Genomic DNA, 23,712 nt, shown 5'->3' on the forward strand with positions numbered 1-23,712 from the left:
TCAAAATAATTGCCGCTAAAAATTTGCATCTTTAAGAGCAATTGTTTATGGAAATTATAATGGCTACTAAATCCAATCCAAATGGCTAATTATACTTCTTTAGCATCAATTTTTTATAGCCGCTAAATTAAAAATAATTTCCACTAAAAGTTCGCATCTTTAATGACAATTATTTTGTGGCAATTAAAATGGCCATAGTATCCCTTCTGAAAACATCTTAGTTTGCCCTTTTAGCTTCCATTCTAATGGCTAATATGTTTAACTAAATTGCTGCTAAAAGTCAAAATCTTTAATGGCAATTATTTTACAACAATTATAAATAGTTTAGCCACAATTAATAGTAGTTACTACATTAGTATAGAATATGACTCAAATAATAAATATATTAATATTAATTCAAAAAAAACATAATATATCTCATTAATCTTAACAAACAAAATGAAGTACTAATCAAAAACATTAATATCACAGTAACTTAAAACATAAAAATATATTGTTTAGACTAAATAGCTAATATCATTATATAACTAATCTAGACGAATGATGGTCTTCAAATGATTTCCGCAACTTTTTTTTATTTTGAAATATTTCACCCGCTAAATTATCCAACATCATACGGTATGACCTGAAATTATAAAATAATTATGTCAAAAGATAAAGTATAATGTGAAAAAACATCTTGAAAATTCCATCACTGTTAGATTAGCCAACTCCCTCACCTAACATCTATAAACAAAAACAACTAAGCTAAAATATGAACATTTCAATCAAATTGATTAGAACAAATAGGGAAAAAGGAAAAATAAAGTAAACTTAAAGCGACTTTCAGCATGGTCATTTATCAGATTTCCTCCACTATGCAGTCTATCATCAAATTAAGGAAGCTAGGTATTCAGAACATCCCTCATAGGTGGCCAGATTTATTTAACATGATGGAACAATGTTGTCACGACCCAAAAATCCCACCACATGCATCGTGATGACACTTAGTCTCTAAGACTAGATAAGCCGATTACAATTACATTTCAAGCCTTTTAAAAAAAATTCAATACAGGTGCCAAAACCAACAGTGAAAACAAATATGAAAAACCTCCCAAGACTGATAATACTGAGTCACGAACTCTAACTGAATACATGAAATAATCTCAAGGATCGAATACTCAATATTGTTTGAATAATAATTAACAGTACAATAAAATGGAAAGACTCTAAGGAACTGTGACGACCAAGCAACTCTACCTTGAATCCTTGCGATCCCACTCTAACTCTGTCTGAGTCCGATATCTTTAATACTTGGCTCTGCACAAAAATGTGCAGAAGTATAGTATGAGTACACCACAGTCGGTACCCAATAAGTATCAAGACTAACCTCAGTGGAGTAGTGACGAGGTACAACCAAGACACTCACTAGTCTAATAACTTGTGCAATATAGTATACAAAAAATAATAGGAAACAAATATTAATGATGGAAACAATAATCAACCAGTGATATACACAGTAGGGCGACAAGAACACCATAAAGACTGCGCAACAAATAATGAATACAAGTGCAACCAATTAATCAAGTCCTTCCAATATAAATCTTTCGCCTATATATTTTTCAAATAGAAATATTCAGGATATAATACTTTCAAATAAATTTCTTTCAAATAGAATTCCTTCAATTAAATATCTTTCAAATAAAATTGTTTCAAATAAATCTCTTTCGAATAAAAGCCACCCTGTGACACAACATTTAAAACTCATAAAATACGGGTATCAGCCCACTTTCATATTTTCACGGCACCTCATGCCAATTTCTCTATCAAAACCGCACGGACAACTCACGTTCCAAATATCATCATCATCTAACCACAACACCTCGTGCCCATATTTCATATCACAACTACACGGATAATTCACGTGTCAATATCATCATTATTTACTCACGGCACCTCATGCCCACATTTCATATCACAACCGCACGGACAGTTCACGTGCCAATATCATCATTATTTTCTCACGACACCTCCTGCCCACATTTCATTTCATAATCCGCCTGGCAATAACCACAAGTTTCCAATTTCAACATAGATCAGACTATTATCAATTTACCAACAACAAGACAAATTGCACAAGGTATAAAAATAAACACAAGGAAAATCACAACATCACATGAAAATTACCAATGCAATAACCCCACATCATCACATATCATCCCTAACAATAGCCACCCTTATCTCTCTTATACCCACCCTTATCACTCCTATAATAGCCTCACTTATCCCTCCGCCCTGACAATATCAATAGCCACTCTTATCTCTCCTATAGCCACCATTATCGCTCCGCCCAGACAATATCCCAACACACATAACAACAGTGAAATGCCACCCTTATACCCACATAATATCAACAATGAAATGTCACCCTTATATCATCAAAATAATAACTCAAATAACACAACAATTTACACGGCAACATAACAAAATCAATTCATATCACAATTTGCCCAATGGCCGCCACAACCAATTCCAAAGATATAACAAAGTCAATTAATTTAACAACAAATAGCCCAAGGCTCCACACAATGAGTATAACACCTCAAAATAACAATAGAGATGGGAAGTACTCAGTATAGGGCAACACCTTCATTAATCCAAATTCTTGATAATTATATAATGCCTTGGTTTAAACTTATTTCATTAATTATTTGCAGATGGAAAATTCATAATATAATTATTTTCAGAAAATATCAAATCACCAAACTCACGGAATTTACATAAATATTCAAGTAACAATCACATCAAATTGTCATATAAAAATAAATTCAACAAACAAGGATTGAGGCATGGCAAGTAGATGATTTAATAAATGTCGACAATTATCCAATTTACTACACAATAATTCCTAAGACTTAAACCCAATAAAATTTGCACATATAAGCCCGAGTACGTACTCGTCACCTCGCGTACACGGCTTTTCACATTTCATAAATGGCACATAAGACTCGATGCCTAAGGGGTAATTCTCCCACTCAATGTTAGGCAAGATACTTACCCCAAGCAACTCAATCCACTGGTAAGACTTTTTCCACGATTATCCCACTCCGAATGGCTCGAATCCAAATGAATATTTCCTTGCAAATCCTTCGGCAAAATTGCTACAAACCAAGCTTTCTTGATTTAGCTCTTTAGTGATATTAAAACCTCCAACTACTCTTACAAATTCCATCTACATCAACATAATTCGATTGGCCCAATATTAGTAAAATTTCTAGGTTTTAAGCCATTTAGGTATTTTATCAAACACTTAGAGTGCATAAATCTCTACATCTCTTAACCGTGGAATTAGTTCATCCAACTACCACCATTTACCAACAATTTATAACTTCCAATCATCACATGCGTGACCATTCATCTACACCCAACCAACAAAATTACATCAATTAATCACCTTTCAATCTTTACCATGGTTATGTATTTAAATTGAGAATTTATGGCTTCCAATCACCATACCCCGAGTTCCAATACTTAATTCATACTCATATTCCCATAATAATCCGTACATGTAAGTCTAAGGGTGTAGGATTACCGTTTTGGAAGAAATCTTGCAAAATCCTCCTTTGAATTCTTGAAAAAATTTCTTGAAGATCTAAGTATTTTATGTGTAGATTCCATCAATACTAGTATAGAAATGATGGAATTTCATACCAAGATAATGGGGATTGCTTACCTTGTATAAGAGAGGAGATGGTGGTCTTGAGAGAGTGGAGAAGAGATCCAAAATTCGTCCAAGTGAAATGGGGGAAATGAACCCCCGAAATGAGTACTTAAAAGAAAAGCTTCAGGTGGTAGCGTGACAGGTCCAGTGCCAAACCTCTATAATGCATTGGTTTTCAAAGTTGATGAGAGGGCTGGCGTGCCACAATCCGCGCGTTGCACTGACTCTAGCACGCTCCTAGTTGTTTTATTTTCCATTTCTTGCCTCTCTACTCACCCTTATTTGATACCTTGCTATGATATAGATCCGAATCACTCTCGGGGTACTCGGGACCCCGTTCGAATATACCAAAAAGTACCTAAACATAATACGGACTTACTCGGGGGTTTCAAATCACGTCAAACAATATCGAAATTACAATTCAAACCTCGATTCGGACTTGTGAGTTTCGCATTTTTCAATTTATAAAACTAGTGCTGAAACATATCAAATGAGTCCGGAATGACTTCAAATTTTGCACACGAGTCATAAATGACATAACAAAGTTATTCAAATTTTCAGAATCAAAATCCGATCTCGTTATAAAAAATTCAACCTTCGGTCGAACTTTCAAAAATCTTCTATTTTCCAACTTTCGCCAAAATACGTCGAATTGTCCTACGGACTTCCAAATCCAAATCCGAACATACGCCTAAGTCTGAAATCATCATATGAAGCTATTGACATCATCGAAATTCTATTTCGGTGTCGTTTTCTCAAAAGCCAACTCTCCAGTCAATTCTTTTTATTTAAGCTTCTAAATAAGAATTGTTCTTTCAATTTAATTCCACATCTTCTGAAAACCGAACTCGACCACACCCGTGGGTCATAATGCATAGTACGAAACTGCTCATGACCTTTAGTCGCTGAACGAGGCATACATTCTTAAAATGACAAGTCGGGTCGTTATAATTATACACCTACACTGAAGTATACTAAGGTGTTATGGGAAACAAGCATGGAAACAAGGTACTGGTTGGGGGCACTAGGGAGTTCTTCTGCTATAAGTTCATTCAATCAAAGGCCTGGTATAAGACTGGTGCACAGCTGGTAGCCAAACTTAGTTCAAACACTTGGAGATTTCATTTTCCAACTCAAAACAGTCCACACTTTACTAAGATACTGCAGTGGTGCAAATTAAGAAATAAATTGCTGAAGAATTAAGAAGCCTGAACTCAGCTGATCAAACTTTTGTTCTGAACCCAAACTTCAACAACTACCTACTGAAGCTTATTAAAAACAGTTTGATTCTTCAATCCAACAATCTTCTTAGCAGCAGATAGTCGAACCAACACTCAATTCAAACCAGAATTCAATCAAGAAGCTAGACTCAACTCACTGATTCAATTCAATGAATACATCGAGATCACCAGCACTCAAAGATGAATTAAGGGAGCAGGAAGTAATGCTCAATGAAGCTGAATAGATAGTAAGCTTGAGAGAAAGTAATGCTCAACTAACAGGTTTAAATGCAATGTTCAAAGAACTTGCACGTGCCAACCATCTAACATTTTGACACTGCAGTTACATCAGACAATTAAGATGACATTCGGTCCCTAGTATTTGGAAGGAAAAATACAAATTTGTATGCACAAGCTAGAAGCATAAACCAAGACAATCCCAGTTAATACAACAATTTACAACAAGACATGGTCTGGTTGTGATTCAGCTGAATTATTAGCCCAAGTACCTGATGCTAGGCGTAGCATCATCGTTTATCAGAGAAGCGGAGATACAGAAATAGTTACTGACCAAATGAACTCAATGAATGGTTACACCCACATCTCAATGCAAATAGATTCATTAATGATGAAGAAGGTGATTGATGGTACATGGGATGCACCTTGGTCAGTAAATGTGTAGGTGGAGGAGAACAAGGAGATCATGAGGTGTTGTCATAGAAATGTAACACATATCATGCGAGAAGGCAACAAAGTGGCGAACTATTTAGCTAACTATGCATTGGATAATTGGAATTGTGAGGCTAATAATTTTGCGCAAATGGAGGTACAAGGGAAAAGGATGGTCAATAGTGATAAGTTGCAATGCCCCTATTTACGGATAAAGGGTGGAAGGAGATAATTTGGATCGGAATTATCAGAACTTGGAGAATGAAGAAAGGATGAGGAAGCTATTGTCTTCATATTCAAGTCCTACTGGAGGAGAATATGGAGACACTTGTTTTTACTTAACAATGTTTTCCTTTTTGCAGGAAAAGATACTATTTTCAAGCCCTATGTTTTAACAGAGGTTCAATGTGTGCTACTAGCATTGTGTGATCATTCCATTGAAAGGAGTTTAAACATAGGCACAAGTATAGATCACGTGGATTACATCGAGCAGTTATGGGTTATCACTGGTGGAAACAATGCTACAATGGTGTGGGATCATCAAGAGTCATGCAGCAGTAAAGATAAAATGCAGTGACATGGAAATTTATCGAATGCATTCTAAGAATATTCAGAATGACTTAGCGATGCAGCACAACTGGAAGGAAGATATGAACAAATCAAGCTTGGAATCAAGGTTTGAAAAGGAGAAACTGGAACTGGACAGCCTTGCCTTGGCCCTCACACATAGGAACGAAATGCTGAAGATCCAGTACTCTAATGTGTTGGATATCATGGTACAAACAACAGGCATTTCAGCCACAACAGGTGCATCACAAGATTTGAAACATAAGAGATGGCTGCCCAGAATTTTGAGCGTGGAAATCTCACGAGGTACTGGACTTTGGAGACAAAAGATGGGTATAATGGGAGGAGTGTGGAGTAAGAACCCAATGCATTTCATTAATTCAATATCCTGGGTTTGGTCTCATGCAAAAACTTCATCGATTTGCAACTGGAGGTCACACGAATTTTGGAGCAAACAGTGTAAGGCCAACTATGCGCAAAAGTGCAGGACATAGAACTAAAAACCTATCAAAAAAGAAAAAACTTAAATGACACATAGCTAATATATTTAAATTTGTCTACTACTTTCTTTCCTTGTTTACAAGAAGGAAACTCCTAGGCAGGCTATAATCGAAATGTCCAACACATGCTAGTGTGTCTTGTACTTCTAAAAATCCTCACAACCTTTGCGACATCAACAAAAGTGAGGGAAATATAAAAGCAAGAAGCATCCAAGGTAAGCCTAAATACAAAAAAAAAAAAAAAAATCAAAGGAGAAAAACTCAAACAATGGCGACGAAGGACAAAGATGAGTAGTATCATGAGAAGGTTGAGCATTTTCAGCAACACTAGGCATCCTTGATGTTTGTGGTACTCGTTCATGTCCACTATTGGCATCAGGGATCTAATAAATATTAACATGTTAGATAATAATACTTTTATATGATTAGAATTTCATTAAAAAGTTCTAAAGCTTATGAAATGGAGTTACTTGTTCACCTGAGGTGCCATTGTTACTTTGAGGCATAGATGCATCGGGAGCATATTTGCGCATGAGTTGTCTCATTTGGAGTAATTTTGATTGCATCATCTCCTGATTTTGTTTCATCATATTCATTTCTTCATTTTGTTTCTCCTTTAACTCGATTATATTTTGTTCTAACCTTTGTATAACCTCATTAGAAGAATCATCTGCAATAATATTTCCTAAGGAAGACCTACTACCCCATAGAACAGAAGGAGTTGGACCAAATCCTAAATCATGAACATACCCACTTTTTTCATTTCCCAACACATGAGAATACACATCGCCTTCCCAAGCAACACTATGAGGAGGCTACTCAGTTGATCTCTCACTATTGCTCATCCTTTCATTTATCATTTCTTGACCATAGAATACACAATAAATCAATTTTGGAATTCATGATCAGGAAAAAATGCACATTATTTGATGGAGTCATCAAACCAACAAAATAAAAGAAAGAATAAATCTTACGATTGTCTTGACGGAATCATCATCCAGTGGCCTACCATCCTTACCTTTTTTTATAAGTTAATAAGAAAATTTCTGCTCGTGTAGGCTCAATCCCATTTACAGCCTAATATAATAAAAATGATATCAGATATGCGTGACAAAAAAAGGTTTAAGATATTATAGTTTGTAATTTTCACAAGTTTACCTGCTCATTCATCAAAGTAACAATACTTTTGGATCCTCCTGTGTGAGGCATCGTTTGCTTGGCCCTATTATTTTTATTTGCTTGGGTACGTCTCCGTCATTGAAATATTAAAACTATATCTTATAAATCATAAATAAAAATTGAGCATAACTAAAATAAAAACGCTATGAAAATGAGCATACTAGGAGAATTTTCGAAGTTCATATCTTAGCTTTATCAGAAAGCCAATAAGAGACAAGACCACTCCATTGGTCCCTCGGTATGCGACTTGGTCTATTTTTTTAGTAATGCGTCTTTAGTCTTATATTTTGGCGTATACTCACCCTTTAACTCGCACTTGTAATCTTTTCATTTCTTTCCTAGTGACTTTAAGACCCACGCTTCTCCACGTTTTGGGATAGAGAACTTCTTCTGAAAAAATAAAAGCCAACATTTAGAAGATAACATCATGTATAAATAGCATTTTCACAAATAATAAATAACATCATGTATAATAATAATAATAATAATAATAATAATAATAATAGTAATAGTAATACTAATAGTAATAGTAATAGTAATAGTAATAGTAATAATAATAATAATAATAATAATAATAATAATAATAATAGTAATAATAACAACAACTTTCCATACCCTCACAAAATCCACTAATTTCTTCTTTTCCTCTTTGTCAAAATTTCTCCAATCATCTACATGTAGAGGTGTTAGCTTTGGAGTTCTGACAATAATTCCTAGAAAGCTGGCAAGCTTTCGGCCCTCTTTTCCAATAGTTTGGTTACGATTATTAAACGGCATATCAACTGTCTTCCCCGACGGAAGTTTCCAAATATCTTTTAGTAAAGTAGGCCCACGAACCTTTTTTGCTTATGAATTACCTAGAATTAAAAAAAATCCGAATAATGTGGTGACTTCAAGAATTCTAACTCCAGATACTTTAACATTACGCTGTTGAAATAGACTACCAAAGCAGGAGTATTACTATAAATATCACAACAATGTCAAGGGATTACAATAAAGTGCTCATATTGGAACTGAAGTTAAGGTTGTAGGAAATCAAGAATCATCATATGAAAGGAGTCAAGCACATGATCCTAATAATGAAGTTGGGTTAGTTTCACAATTTGTAACACAACCAAAAGATGCAGACACATCTAACAGAACCTTACTCATTTACATGTAGTGTGTGAGCCTATCTTTCGCATGAGAGTTGGCCCTTTTACCCAACAAAGTAGTCCACAACTAACAAAGCTTTTAACTAACATAGATCTTAACTAACAGAAGGTTCACCAAGGCCAAAGTAGTCCACTGAAGCATTAGCAACTGTTTTAGTTATGAACAAACTCAACCAAATTCACACATACTAGCAAATGAAAGCTATCATATAATGTTATACATAATCAGATTGCAATACTATAGAAGCATTACCTGAATCTTCATCATGTTGAATCTCAGTGCCACCATCAGAACTATTCAACTCATTAGATTGACCATCACGTGCTTGGGCGTCAGAGTAGTTCTGACTATCCATCAACTGCTCAATATATGGCTGGGCTCTAGAGTAGTTTTGACCATCCATCAAGTGCTCAATATAAGGTTTCACATCTTCATCTTCATCTTGTTCAACTACCAGTCGGTTGCGACCTCTAGTTTGCATCCTTCTTTTTTTCAAAATAAAGAAACTATCTAGCTGCATTAAGTTTTACTAGTACCAGATTAACTCCAATCAATCAACAGGTCACACGCAAAATAGGAGGAATCATCGTCCTCATCTCAAGCTGTGAAAAATTAATGAATAGAAATTCGTGCATACAAACAAAGCCTTGCGACAAAGATAGTTCAAGAGATAAAAGGAATTGATGCACCAACAAAAACTATTGTCCAATTATAATAACACCTTAGCATATTGCAGTACAAGGGCTACAATCAGCAAAATATAACTAAAAGAAAGCACAAAGAATTCACTCAATTCAACCAAAAATCAACCAATACAAACATGAAAAATCCATAGCTGACTAACATGCATCTTCTATAAAATGGCTCAAAGTGAAAGCAAAAAGTATATTTATTCAAATTTCTGCATGAAAAGAATCCCTAGAAGTTCTTAAATAACACTTGCAAGAAAAATACTCTATAAGTTCTAACTATCTTATTCAGAATCACATTCATTTTCAATGCCATTTTCTCTCTCAACATTAGCTTCACCATCATTTAGAGAAGCTTGAGAATGTACGCTTGTATCAATTACTATCCCATCGACACCACTTCTTACCCAATCATTATACTCATCCTCTGGAACACGAGCATTTCCTAAGAGAGCTAAGTTAGTGGCATCACTCTGCATTGATAAGTCAAACTGTAAACTATTTTCCTCTCCCATATTAAAAATATCTCGAGGTTTAATTAACCTAGGGACAAACCATTCATGATCTTGAGGATTTTGTACAAATATTACTTGTTGAGCTTGTTCTTCAAAAATAAAGGGCTCATGACGTTCTCGATCGCCAGAGTCTGCTGGGCGTGAGAAATTCACAAGTGTGAAACCCAAGTCATCTTCCTTAACTCCTCTACCTTTGGTTACATCAACCCAATCACACTTAAATAAGACAACCTTAAATTCTTCGTAGTAGTTTAACTCCACAATATCATTCAATCTGCCATAACATGTGATATTTGCAGACTTTGGAGCATTGTTACTTGTACTTGCATAATTTTCAGTCTTTGAAACAACCATAACACCACTATTTTGTGTCACCTTAAATTTTTCACTTTGCTTCGTTCGAAACCGATACCCATTATTTACATTGAACGCATTAAATCTTTTCGCAATGTAACTCGGCCCTTGTGCAAGGACTTTAACATCCTTTAAGATGTTAGATGTGGCTTCTAACTCCTTTACCTAACCAAATAAAAGATACAACTATAAATGTGGATATATGTACAAGGACAATAATTCAACATAACTAGTGACTTAGTCCTACTACTTACTTTCTCCTTGAACCACTCGTGAAATGTATTGAAATGCACACGATCAAGTTGATGTTGTGTCAAACAACGTTTACAATGTGATCTCTTGATTTCAGCATTATGTTTCCTATTATGTAACTTGCATATATTTAATTTGTTATCAAATAAGTAATATACATATAATAAATAATAGATATAACGCTTACTTTTTATCATTCTCAACTACTTTTGACTCGCAATTGAAAAGTACATGTCGATGTGCTTGCAACCATGTTTTCTCATCCAACTCAAATACATCTACTCCACCGTACGACTCACCAACAGTTGGAAAAAGACATTCTTCTTTACTAGTCTCATGCTCAATTTCATCACCGCATTTTCTTGAACAATAAGACCTTGAATCTCCACCCTTCAAATATCGTGAGCAAAATGCCATACACTCATTTGCTATGCATGCTTCTACTATTGAATAGACTCCAAGGGACTGCGACGACTAAGCAGCTCTACCTTGAATCCTTACGATCACGCTTTAACTCTGCTCAAGTCCGATGTCTCCAATACCTGGCTCTGCACAAAAATGTGCAGAAGTGTAGTATGATTACACCACGGTCGGTACCCAGTAAGTATCAAGACTAACCTCAATAGAGTAGAGACGAGGTACAGTCAAAACACTAACTAGTCTAATAACCTGTGCAATATAATATACAAAATAATAGGAAACAAATAATAATAAGGGCAGGATAAAACAACCAATGATGTGCACAGTAAAACAACAAAATCACCATTAATATCGCTCAACAATTGATAAATACATTTACACCCAGTTAAAGTTCTTCAATTAACTATCTTTCACACATACTTCTTACGAATAAAACTCTTTTTCAAATATAATTTCCTTAAATAAATATCTTTCAAATACAATTCTTTCATATAATTCTTTTTGAATAAAAATCCTTCCAAATAAATATTTTGAATATAATTCTTTCAATTAAAAGTCATCATGTGACACCTCATTTCAAAATCATAAAAATACGGGTCTCGGCCCATTTTCATATTTTTCGTAAACACGGGTCTCAGCACATTTTTTATGTTTCTACGGCACCTCATGCCCATAATTAAATCATCATATTTCCCCGGTACCTCGTGCCCTCATTTCATATCACAATTGCACGGACAACTCACATGCCAAATATCATTATCATTTCATCACAGCACCTCGTTCCCACATTTCATATCTCAACTGCACGGACAATTCACGTGCCAAATATCCTCATTATTTACTCACGGCACCTCGTGCCCACATTTTATTTTATAATTCGCCCGGTCATAGCCACATGCTCTCAATTTCAACATAAATCAGATTATTATCAATTTACCAACAACAAATCAAATTGCACAATGTATAAAAATAAACACAAGAAAATCACAACATCACATGAAAATCATCAACACCACAACCCCACATCATCACATATTGTCCCTGACAATAGCCACCCTTATCGCTTTTATATCCACCCGTATCGCTCATATATCCACCCTTATTGCTCCGCCCAGACAATAACAATAGCCACCCTTATCGCTCATATAGCCACCCTTATTGCTCCGCCCAGATAATATTCCAACAAACACAACAACAGTGAAATGTCACCCTTATACCCACATAATATCAACGGTGAAATGCCACCCTTATCTCACCAAAATAATAACTCACACAACACAATAATTTACACGGGAAATTAACACGGAAACATAATAAAATCAATTCATATCACAATTTCCCAATGGCCACAACCAAATTCCAAAGATATAACAAAATCAATTTTCACAACAAATAGCTCAAGGCTCCACACAATATATATAACACCCAAAAACAATCAATAGAGATAAAAATTACTCAGTATAAAGCAAAGCCTTCATTAATGCAAATTTAGATAATTATATAAACACCTCTTCTTAAGCTCATTTAATTAATTATTTGCAGAGGAAATATCCATAATAAAATTCAATTCCAATAATTATCAAACCAACAAATTCACAGAATTACATAAATAATCAAGTAACAATTACATCAAATTGTCATATAACAACAGATTCAACAACAACAAGGATTTATGCACGACAAATAGATTATTAAATATATACCAACAATTATCCAATTTACCACACAATATGCTCAAGATTTTAACTCAATACAAATTTACACATCTAAGCCGAGTACGTACTCGTCACCTCATGTACATGGCTTTTCACATTTCACAAATGACACATAAGACTCGATGCCTAAGGGCTAATTCCCCCCACTCGAGGTTAAGCAAGACACTTACCTCTTTGAAGTTATGCCGATATTCCAAAATAGCCTTCTTGCTTGAATTGACCTCCGGACAGCTAAAGTCTATCCAAATTAATTGTATAACTTCATTAAAATTCATCAGAAATAATTCCGAATAATAATACGTCGACTTAAAAATTTATTCTAAAAAGTCAACGTGGGACCCGCCTCTCGGAACCCGACATAATTTTCATGAAATCCGAACACTCATTCCGATACGAGTTCAACCATACCAATTTTATTGAATTCCAATAAAAACTCGACTTTCAAATCTTTAATTTTCGTTTTTGGAAGATTTTACAAAAATCTTGGTTTCCTCCATTTAAATCCAAACTAAACGATGAATATAGTCATAGAACACTTACCCAAGTCAAATTCTTGAAGAACTCCTCCAAAATTGCCCAAAAATCGAGCTCCAAAATCTCAATCGAAAAATGTCGAAATGACCATTTTTGATCCTTAACATTCTGCCTAGTTTTGCACCTGCGGACTAGTTTTTGCACCCGCGTGCTCTCTTTTGCGAGCGAAATCTCGCTTCTGCGAAGGCCACTGCCAACAAACACATCGCACATGCGGAATCTTTTCCGCTTCTGCGCATTCGCAGGTGCGATGCAGCATCCGCATCTGCGCAAACAGCCGCTTTTGCGCTTTCCTTTCTCGCTTCTGCGCTTCAGCATGTGCGGGATTTTCTTCGCACCTGCGACCACTACTGTGCCTTTCCATCTTCGCTTCTGCGATGGCTGCCTTGCTTCTGCGTGGTCACACTTGCGCTCAAAATTCCGCAGGTGCGATTCCAACAACTATTGCCATTTTCCAGCAGCTTCTTCCAAATCCGAATTGCTCCGTTAACCTTCCTAAATCCACCTGAGGCCCCCGGGACCTCAACCAATTATACCAACATGCCCCAAAATACAATATGAACTTAGTCGAGGCTTCAAGCCACATCAAACAATGCCAAAATTACGAATCGCGCATCGAATCGAATTATAAGTTTTCAAATCCTCCAACTTCTATATTTTGCGCCGAAACGTATCAAATCAATACGGAATGACTTCAAATTTTGCACACAAGTCATAATTGACGTAAGGGAGCTATTCCCATTTCTGTAATCGAAATCCGACCTTGTTATCCAAAATTCACTCTTCTGCCGGACTTTTCCAAAATCTTATATTTTCCAACTTTTGCCAAAATGTGTCGAATTGTCCTACAGACTTTCAAATCCAAATCCGAACATACGCCTAAGTCTGTAATCATCATACGAAGCTATTGTCATCATCGAAATTCCATTCCAGGGTTGTTTGCTCAAAAGTCAACTCTCCGGTCAACTCTTTTCATTTAAGCTTCTAAATAAGAACTGTTCTTTTATTTAAATTCTGAATCTTCGGAAAATCAAACTCGACCACACCCACGGGTCATAATACATATTACAAAGCTTCTCGAGACCTTAAGCCACTGAACGGGGCATTAATTCTTAAAACGACAAGTCGGCTCATTACGCCTGCTCGCATTTGAAATATCTCCTTAGTAGAGGCATCATGTGTTTCTACCCCGACATCCTATAGTTCATTTAACTCTTCTATTAAAAGTTACAAAAAGACATCAATATTATTGCCAGACGTTTTTGGTCCAGGAATAAGTAAGGACAAAATGAAGAACTCTTGTTTCATGCACATCCATGGTGGAAGATTATATGGCATTAAAATCACTGGCCATGTTTTGTGAACAGTTCACATTGTGCCAAATGGATTAAACCCATCAGAAGCTAATCCTAGGCGCACATTGCGAGGATCTCCAGCAAATTCGGGATATTTACTATCAAAATTTTTTCAAGCTTCAGAATCTGCAGGATGACGTAAAACTCCATCTTTGTTGCGCTCTTCATGATGCCATCGCATTGCTTTAGAAGTTTCTGAAGATATAAACAATCTCTGTAGCCTTGGTTTTAAAGGAAAATACCTTAGGACCTTAGCTGGAATTTTTCTAGCATTATTTTTCCATCTAGAAGCCCCACAAACTTTGCATTCATTAACATTCTTATTAGCAAACTCTTTTCTAAAACGCATGCAATCGTTGGGACAAACATAAATTTTTTCATACTTTAAGCCCAAGCCTTCAACTATCTTTTTGGTCTCATAGAAAGAAGAAGGCAATTTTTCTCCTTCAGGCAGCGCATCTTTCAACAGTCCAAGCAAAGAATTAAAAGATTCATTTGACCATTTGACCATGCATTTTGTACGATACATATGCAAGAAAAAGGACAGTTTGCTAAACTTCTTACATCTAGGATATAGTTCTTCATTTGCCTCCTTCATGAGCCGTTCAAACTGATCCACCTCTGGATGAGGTTGATTTCCAGATGGATGAGCAGTATTCTCTTATACATTTTTCTCCATGCCACCACTTTCACTAATGTCAGTATCCATGAACTGTGTAACTCCAAAAGCATTATGTATCATTCCTCGCATATCATCGCCCCTTAGAGTTAACTAGATGCGATTATTTTTTCGAGCATTGTTTGATCCCTTTAGTGACTCCCCGTGACAAAACCAAGTATCATATGACGGTATAATACCATTAATTACAAGATGATCATATATTGTTGCCCTATTTACTTAATGGATAAGCACACACTCCGTACAAGGACATGTAATATTTTCTACACCTTGTTTTTCAGAAAAGGCATGATTTAAAAAATCCTCTACTCCGTCCAAATATTCTTTGCTAACTCTATCACAATACATTCATCTTTTATTTTTAGGATTGTCCATGACGTTCAAGATATTCCTTTATTTTCTATAATTACTGCATGAGCTAAAAATTCGTTAGTAAAAAGGAGGTATTAATTAAAAAGGTAATTCAAAATAAAATAACTATCCTATTAGTAGGTAATTTCATAGCTCCAAGATATTATTTTAACAATTAAAACTATCAAACATAAATCTATTAACCAATTTGTTTCTATATTCCATTTTTTACAAATTTGTTTCTACACTCCATTTTTACCAATTTGTTTATAACTCTTTCGTTCACCGAGCGTCAGTTTAACTATTCTAAAGCTAACTGGAATATAAGTTAGTTTATATATTAAAATTACACAATTATAAATAAAAAACCAATATAATTGCTATGAAATCATCCATCTAAAGTTTCAGTTAAAGATTACTTAAACCAAACATGACAAGAAAGAGACAAAGTAAATAAACTTGAAAAATTCATCACATTATGCAAAGCCTAAAAGGGTGTGAACTTGTTAACTATACGACAATGATTGCAGTGACATACATGGGGCTGAATCGATATGTAATATTTTTCTATTTATAAACAAATCATAGTCATCATAGAACAAACATGTAAATATGAAAAAGACATCTAGCCAAAGACAACTTGCTGATTTTCACTATATTGGTTCATAAACTTTTTAAAAATAGAATTATTAAACTTATAAATTATACAACTTTTTAAGACTAGACATTCTGATTATTACTACCAACAAACTAGTGGGTACTAACTATCGAGGGATTCTGACTATTGCTAACAGCCCAAGCTGTTTCTTAACAAACGACTGAATTACTGTGGTTGAGATGTCCTATTGGTGATTGAGCTTTTATATGGTGAAAAGTAGCCTTAGGAAATATACAGAGGAACCAATTGATAAAACAATACCAGAACAGAGGAGGAATCAATTTAATCAATCGATTATCAATCTAACAGCAAACAAATATCACTAACGACTTAGCAAACACACACAAAAAAGCAATACTTTCACAAATTCACAACCTATTGAATAATCTACAGCCAAACCTGACATCTTAAAATCAAATTTTCCTAAGCAAATATAAGTTCATAAGATGCAATGTCTATCATATCATTGTATGAATTAGAATAAGCCGTCATTCCTTACCACTATGATAGAAAAGAAACAAAAATACCACAACTTGTGTACCTTAGCTTAGTTACTAGCTTAATGACATTCTCTCTTAAGGATGGAATTATGTACTACTACTCTAACTAAAACCTTAAATGTTCTGGTAAATATAGGTTCATAATCATTTATAAATTACTACATGCATGCTATTTCTTTTAACTCAATAGTACACTAATTTATAGATTATTCATAACTGCTGCTCTAGTAAACCTCACACCCATGACATGGACCTTTAACACGGAAAAGAATAAGTCTTGGCAGTAGATAGATTTTGCAATCAGAAAGATATCTCAGCGGTACTCTATATATTTATATTCTTTATCTAAGCACTTAACAAAGTTCAATCAAATATATGAATAGACGAGGGCCTGTTTTACACCATTTGAAGGTCATTCTTAAAGTAACAAAGGGCGTCCATGCTTATTAAAGGATCTAAAACTCTTTGTCCATGCTACATACATCGTTTCATACAGAACACGAATCACATGTACAATAACATTACCCTCGGCAACTATATAAGTTTCTTTCCCAAAAATTGGTTTATAACATAGGAGAAATTTAGATATAAGAGATAAGCGGCCGAAACAAACTTCCTAAATCAGGATTTTCTACATCCAAATAAGAACAACCATATAACATGACTTTTACCAGATTAATGTACATAGAATCTATTGTAAATCAATCGACAAGCATCAATCCAAAATCTACTGTAAATCGATTACAAGCGACTGATTTAATAGGGGAAGAAGAGAAGTTACATGTGAAGAAGATGGACGGGTACTACGACAGGTTGTTGACGCAGCAGCGAGTTAGGTTTATGGCATGCGGCAGCGACAAATCCCTTTCGATTGTTGTCTAAATGTTTTCCTATTGTTTTCTAATTGGAGGGAATCGATAATTCTTGTCCAAAAAATTGGAGGAGTTTTACCAGATTAATGTACACAGAATCTATTGTAAATCAATCGACCAACATCAATTCAAATTTTACTGTAAATCGATTGAAAGGAACTGATTTACTGTTAATCTACTGTAAATCGGTTGGAAGAAGAGAATTTACCTGGGAAGAAGATGGGCATTGTCATTGACGTACTGTAAATCGCGGTAAATCGCACTGCCGTTGACGCAACAACGAGTTAGGTTTTTGTGGCAGCGACAGTCGATCCAACTGATTCAATTGTTTTCTAATTGCTTTCTATTTGGGGAGGAAAATGATAAAAGGTATCAAAAAAATTGGAGGGAAAGATGTTTCTCTTTTTGTGCGGAGGGAAAGTTTAAAAAATAAAAGATTAATTTCAATTAGTAATTTTTAGTGGCTATTTTCTTTTATTGTTGGAAAAAGGATATCTTTTACTGGCTAATGGTCATATGCCGCTGATATTTAAGCTTAAAGAATTTATTAGCGACCATTGCCTTATTGCCACTAAATATTTACCGCCAAAGGCCTTTTTTGTAATAGTGCCTTTGGAAAGAACCGTGACATTAAAAAACCCAAAGGCTTATTATCTATTAAAACATAAAAAGAAGCTACTAAATCAAACAAGAACTAATAAAGAAACAAAAATAAAGAAGCTAATAAGATAAAACTACTGAAAATAGAATGAATATACATCATGAGAGAGAGAGAGAATATATATACATACAAATAAGAAAAAAAATATTATCTAGTTATTACAGGCCAAATGTCTATCAAATGTACAACAAATAAGTGCCACTCCCCCCCCCGAATAAAAATAAGCATTGTCCCCAATGCTTAACAAAAGTGTAAATGAGAAAAAGGTGAAGAAAACTCCCTATGGCTCCTTGGACATCTCTATGTCACCAGCAATGTCATCGCCCTCCGGGCCAGCCAAATGAATCTCATCATCCTCGACTCTAGGTGTGGTTGGGTTGGCAAACATCTGACGCACTGCCTCAGCAGTGTCCACAACAAGGTATGGCTCTTCAGACTGGCTAGTTGGTGCGACCGGTGCATAAGGGGCTGGAGGATCTGGTGCCGACTGGTGCAGGTAAAGTAACATGTCAAATGGAAGATCTCGAGCTGTACCAATTATGTTCACCTCTTTCCGGAGCTTATCCACTGACTTCTTACTAGCTTGGGACTTTCTCAACTTCTTTACTTCCTTTGCCAACTCTTCGATCACTGACCCCGTGCTGTACCAAGGTGTTCATGATTGTTTTCTGGTTCCCCCGAAGCTTCTTCAGTGTCCCCTCAATAGGCGGAGGAAGCTGAGGTACCTGAGCAGTAGATTATGATGCAATAGTATTAGATAAGTCAGATAACTTTGTAGTGGATGTCTGCATCTAATTATTGAGACTCGCCAATGTATGGGAGACTCGCAACGCATGGTACATTAGGCATGGGAATTGGCTTCAAAGCCGAGGTGGAAGTTGTGGTAGGAGTTGTAGCAGAGGTTGTAGATGATGGTGGAGACAGAGTTGCGGCACTAGAGGAAGGCTCCGTCGAAGTGGATGGAACATCAACTTTCTCAACAACTACCACGGTTGGCTCATAAGACTGGCTTATGGTGGTAGAAGGCTGAACTTTCATTTTGGGGTTGTTCGCATCCATCAGTGAGTACCAAGAGAAAGGCCTCTTCGGCTTCACCTTTGTATCATAATCCCTCGGCTCTACCCTTGTATTTCGTGAGGTATTCTGTAATAGTGTTGGGATACGGGTAGGACGAGTCATCTTATCGAGTGATCACTGAGATGTTGGCCGACATCACGGCACCCACATTGATAGTGTACCCAGCCATAATAGAAGCAGCCAGAACTGCATGAGGAATCGAAAGGTGAGTCTCATTTTGCCTTGGGTCTAGTCTGCTGCAGACAAAGGTTTGCCACCCCTTTGCCTCGAAATTCAGAGTGCTCATGTGGATAGGAACCCATGAGGCAATCCATGGTGGTGGTGGCCCTAGTGTTGCTAGAATCTCCGCAAACCAAGGCCGGACTACGTCTCCCAATGCACACTTCTCCAAATATATCTTCAAAGCTCAAGTACGTGTTGAGTGTATGCTGGTCAAACCTCACTTTGAGATTACGCACCTTGGTCACCTTTGTCCCCTTTTTTATATGCGCCACATTGGTGTAGAATTCCCAGAAAAGGTACTCATTGGCATCCACTACGCTCTGAGTAAACCATAAACATCCCTTGTGTTCCCTGAACTGTCTCAACACGGATGGGTTGTACCTCTCCAAATCTGTCAATAGGAGCTATCGCTCAAGGGTTAGCAACTTCGTTGGCCACCATGTACGGAAGCTAGTGAAAGCTGCCAAGCTGACGAAGCGGTCCTCCCAGACCTCTTTCTTCTTTGTTCTTTCGAGCCCGACAGCTGTAGCATCTCCCCTTCTTCCATCATCGGGGATATCCTGAACTGGTGCATCCTATATCACAGGAACTGGCGTATCCGATGGATCAGAAGCCTGACTAGCACTCTCCGACCCCTCGGAATTGCTGTGAGATGAGTACGGCTCGTCCCTAAGTTGGAATCTCCCTTGCGACCTTGACTGTACAGTCGACTGCTCTTGGATAGAGGCTGAGTTGCCTTCTGATACTTCCCTAGACATCCCTAGATAGGGCATATGAGCTTGTCTCAAAGAGGTCTACACCTCTCCCTCTCCCGGCTATTGTCTTCTTTCTAATTTCATGTTGTTGGCCAAGAGGTAAGGCCATTTTGCCTCATCCCCGAGAAGGTTCACCCCTCCCTTTAGAAGTGTCGTCGCATCCCCTAGATCGAATCATTGTGTGTATCAAGCAAAGATGATTGTTAGTTGCAATTCAATGTTCAAACATGCATAGGAAATATGCAACTAAAATATAAATGAGAAGACATAGTGAGGGTACACAGTCAAAGCATGCTTGCAGGAAACAAGATCTGCAATCCGCACAATTATCTTGCGGCCACATATGAGGACGTGCAAACCTCATATTTTTGTTGTGCGGACGCAAAAGTGAAGTGTTGTCCGCATAATTTCACTTGCGGCCACACCTCTAAGAACCAAAAATGCCAATTTTCTGATAATAGAGAATTGGTTGATGTGTGGCCGCAACATGATTTCTGCGGTCCGCACAATTAGAGATGCGGCCGCACATTAGAGTCAAAAAGTATGGACTCTCTGATTATAGTAAATGGGTTGTTCTGCGGCCGCGATGGAAATTATATGGTATGCACGTTTTAACTTGCAGTCGCAGATCCCTTCTTCATTAATGCTACCCTAAAATCAATTTCTACGGACCACACAAATTCAAGTGCAGCCACAAAATTCAAAAGTCACGCACATATTAATTTTGTCTATATAGGTTTTTCAAATTTGTGCACAATTTGACATGGAAACCTCATAGATACATGAAATATGTTAACCCAATCCCCATAGAGCATGAATTAGTTAACCCATTACAGATTTACCCCACATGGATATACAGTTGAATTCCAATGACAAATGGCCTAAATATAACAAAATCTACGAATTAAAAGAAAAAGATTAACAAGAAATTAAAGCATACCAGATGAATGAGTATAATGAGTGACTGGTCAAAGATGTTGTGTGTGTGGACAGATAGAATCACCAAGAAATTTCAAGAGGGTACTATTTTTGTGTTCAGAGAGTGAAAAATGTACAAATGGCCCTGTTCCTATATTTATAATAGTCGTTTGTTGGGGGGGAGGGGGGAAGTCGAGTGTCGTCGCACATTTTCATGGGCGGTACACACTCTGTTACATGGGGGCCTCCTCTCAGCTTTCCATTTTGTGATCCGTACAATTTTGTGTGTGGCCGCAGATTTCCAATACGGTCGCAGATTTCTCATGCGGTCGCACATCGACCTCTTCTCCGACAGGATAAACTTCAGAGAGTTGGTATTTTCAACCTCTCATTTGTTCGGTCCACAATCTAATTGTGCGGCCGCATTGCTTTTTTTTCTACAACACCCATAATTGTGCGGTCCGCACAAATCAACTGTGGTCGACAATTCTTGTAACACTTACCCAGATTTTTGTCCACAATTTTTGTAGGTCACACTCAACCTTGTAGCAAACTTTAAATCAAGTTAGAGCAAAAATAACACCTAACTACCAAAGAAAAAGGAAAATGAACATGGGTTGCCTCCCAAGAATCACCTGATTTAACGTTGCGGCACGATACAAAATACCATCAATTGAAATGAATGACCGCCATGACTTGGCTATCTCCAACTTTTCTCAGATAGTGCTTCACTCGGTGACCATTGACTCGGAATACTTCACTATTTTTGTTCTTCAAGTCCAATGTACCAAAAGGTGTTACACTCACAATTTCAAAAAGACCACTCTATTTGGACTTTAGGTTCCCGGAAAACATCCTCAAACTTGAGTTAAACAACAATACAAGATCACCTAGTTTGATTTCTTTATTCCAAATGTATTTGTCATGAAGATATTTCATCTTTTCTTTGTATAAGGGCGAACTTGCATAAGCATGGTACCGAAATTCATCCAATTCATTCAAATGTGCAACCCTCAAGTTAGCGGTTACATCCCAATCAAGACTCAACTTCTTTAGAGCATGCATGGCCTTGTGCTCTAGTTCCACTCGAATATGACAAGCTTTTTCGAACAACAACCGGTATGGCGACATTCCGATAGGTGTTTTATAAGTCGTCCGATAAGCCTATAATGCATCATCAAGCTTCTTGGACCAATCCATCCAATTAGCACTCACCGTTTTGGATAAAATACTCTTTATCTCCCGGTTGAAAACTTTCACTCGACCGCTAGCTTGTAGATGATAAGGAGTCGTGACTTTATGAGTAACACCATACTTGCTAAGTAAAGTGTCGAAAGCCTTTTTGCAAAAATATGACCCCTCATCGCTTATAATAGCCCGCGAAGTACCAAACCTTGTGAAAGTATTCTTCTTCAAGAACGCCACCACACTTATTGCCTCATTGTTGGGTATAACAATGGCCTCAGCCCATTTGGACACATAATTCACCTCGACCAAGATGTAGGTGTTTCCTCAAGAACTCACAAAAGAACCCATGAAGTCTATACCCCACACATCAAAAATATCAATCTCCAAAATGGTTGTGAGAGGCATTTAATTTGTCTTTGAGATTCCACCGGCCCTTTGACATTCATCACATCTTTTCACTAACTCACTTGCATCCTTGTAAAAAGTGGGCCAATAGAAATCATAACTAAGCACTTTGGTTGTCGTTCTCGCTCCACCGTGATGACCATCATAAGGCAAAGAATGACAAGACCCAAGAATTTTACCTTGTTCTTCTTCCGGTACACATCTTCTAATCACACCATCCGTATAAATCTGTAAGAGGTATGGTTCATCCCAATAATAATCTTGACAAACCCATTTGAGCATCTTCATTTGGTTTGAAGAGAACTTATCCAGAATGATTCCACACACAAGAAAATTTGCTAGATCCGCGAACCATGGCATTTATTTCTTTGAAATAGATAAGAGTTTCTCATCGGGTAAGGAGTCATTGATTTCAAGGCCATCATGCAGCCTCCCTTCCTCCTCCAAACAAGAAAAGTGGTACGCCACTTGGTTTTCACTACCTTTTCTATCTTGGATGTCAATATCAAACACTTGCAACAAAAGTACCCATCTCATCAACCAAGCTTTGGAGTCTTTCTTGATCATAAGATACCGAAGTGCCACATAATCCGTGTGGACAA

At 36.7% G+C, this 23,712-nt stretch overlaps 1 protein-coding gene across 4 annotated transcripts; it reads right to left on the reverse strand.

Annotated features, from left to right (window-relative positions):
• Positions 1–363: 363 nt before the first annotated feature.
• Positions 364–18,213, reverse strand: LOC104116998 (uncharacterized). Of its 4 annotated transcripts, XM_070190016.1 has the most exons (5): positions 18,093–18,213; positions 10,803–11,348; positions 9,243–9,504; positions 8,138–8,225; positions 364–625 (listed from the first exon to the last, which is right to left on the reverse strand). In XM_070190016.1, the coding sequence occupies exons 2-5, from the start codon at positions 10,995–10,997 to the stop codon at positions 520–522; spliced, it is 651 nt and encodes a 216-aa protein (XP_070046117.1). In that variant the 5' UTR covers positions 10,998–11,348; positions 18,093–18,213; the 3' UTR covers positions 364–519. The 4 variants fall into 4 exon arrangements, with proteins under 4 accessions (XP_070046117.1, XP_070046120.1, XP_070046124.1 ...); XM_070190019.1 differs by lacking the exon at positions 10,803–11,348; XM_070190023.1 differs by lacking the exons at positions 10,803–11,348; positions 18,093–18,213 and adding an exon at positions 17,794–18,070.
• Positions 18,214–23,712: the final 5,499 nt, after the last annotated feature.

The sequence above is a fragment of the Nicotiana tomentosiformis genome, chromosome 1 (assembly GCF_000390325.3).
Source record: "Nicotiana tomentosiformis chromosome 1, ASM39032v3, whole genome shotgun sequence".
Classification (NCBI taxonomy): Eukaryota; Viridiplantae; Streptophyta; class Magnoliopsida; order Solanales; family Solanaceae; genus Nicotiana; species Nicotiana tomentosiformis.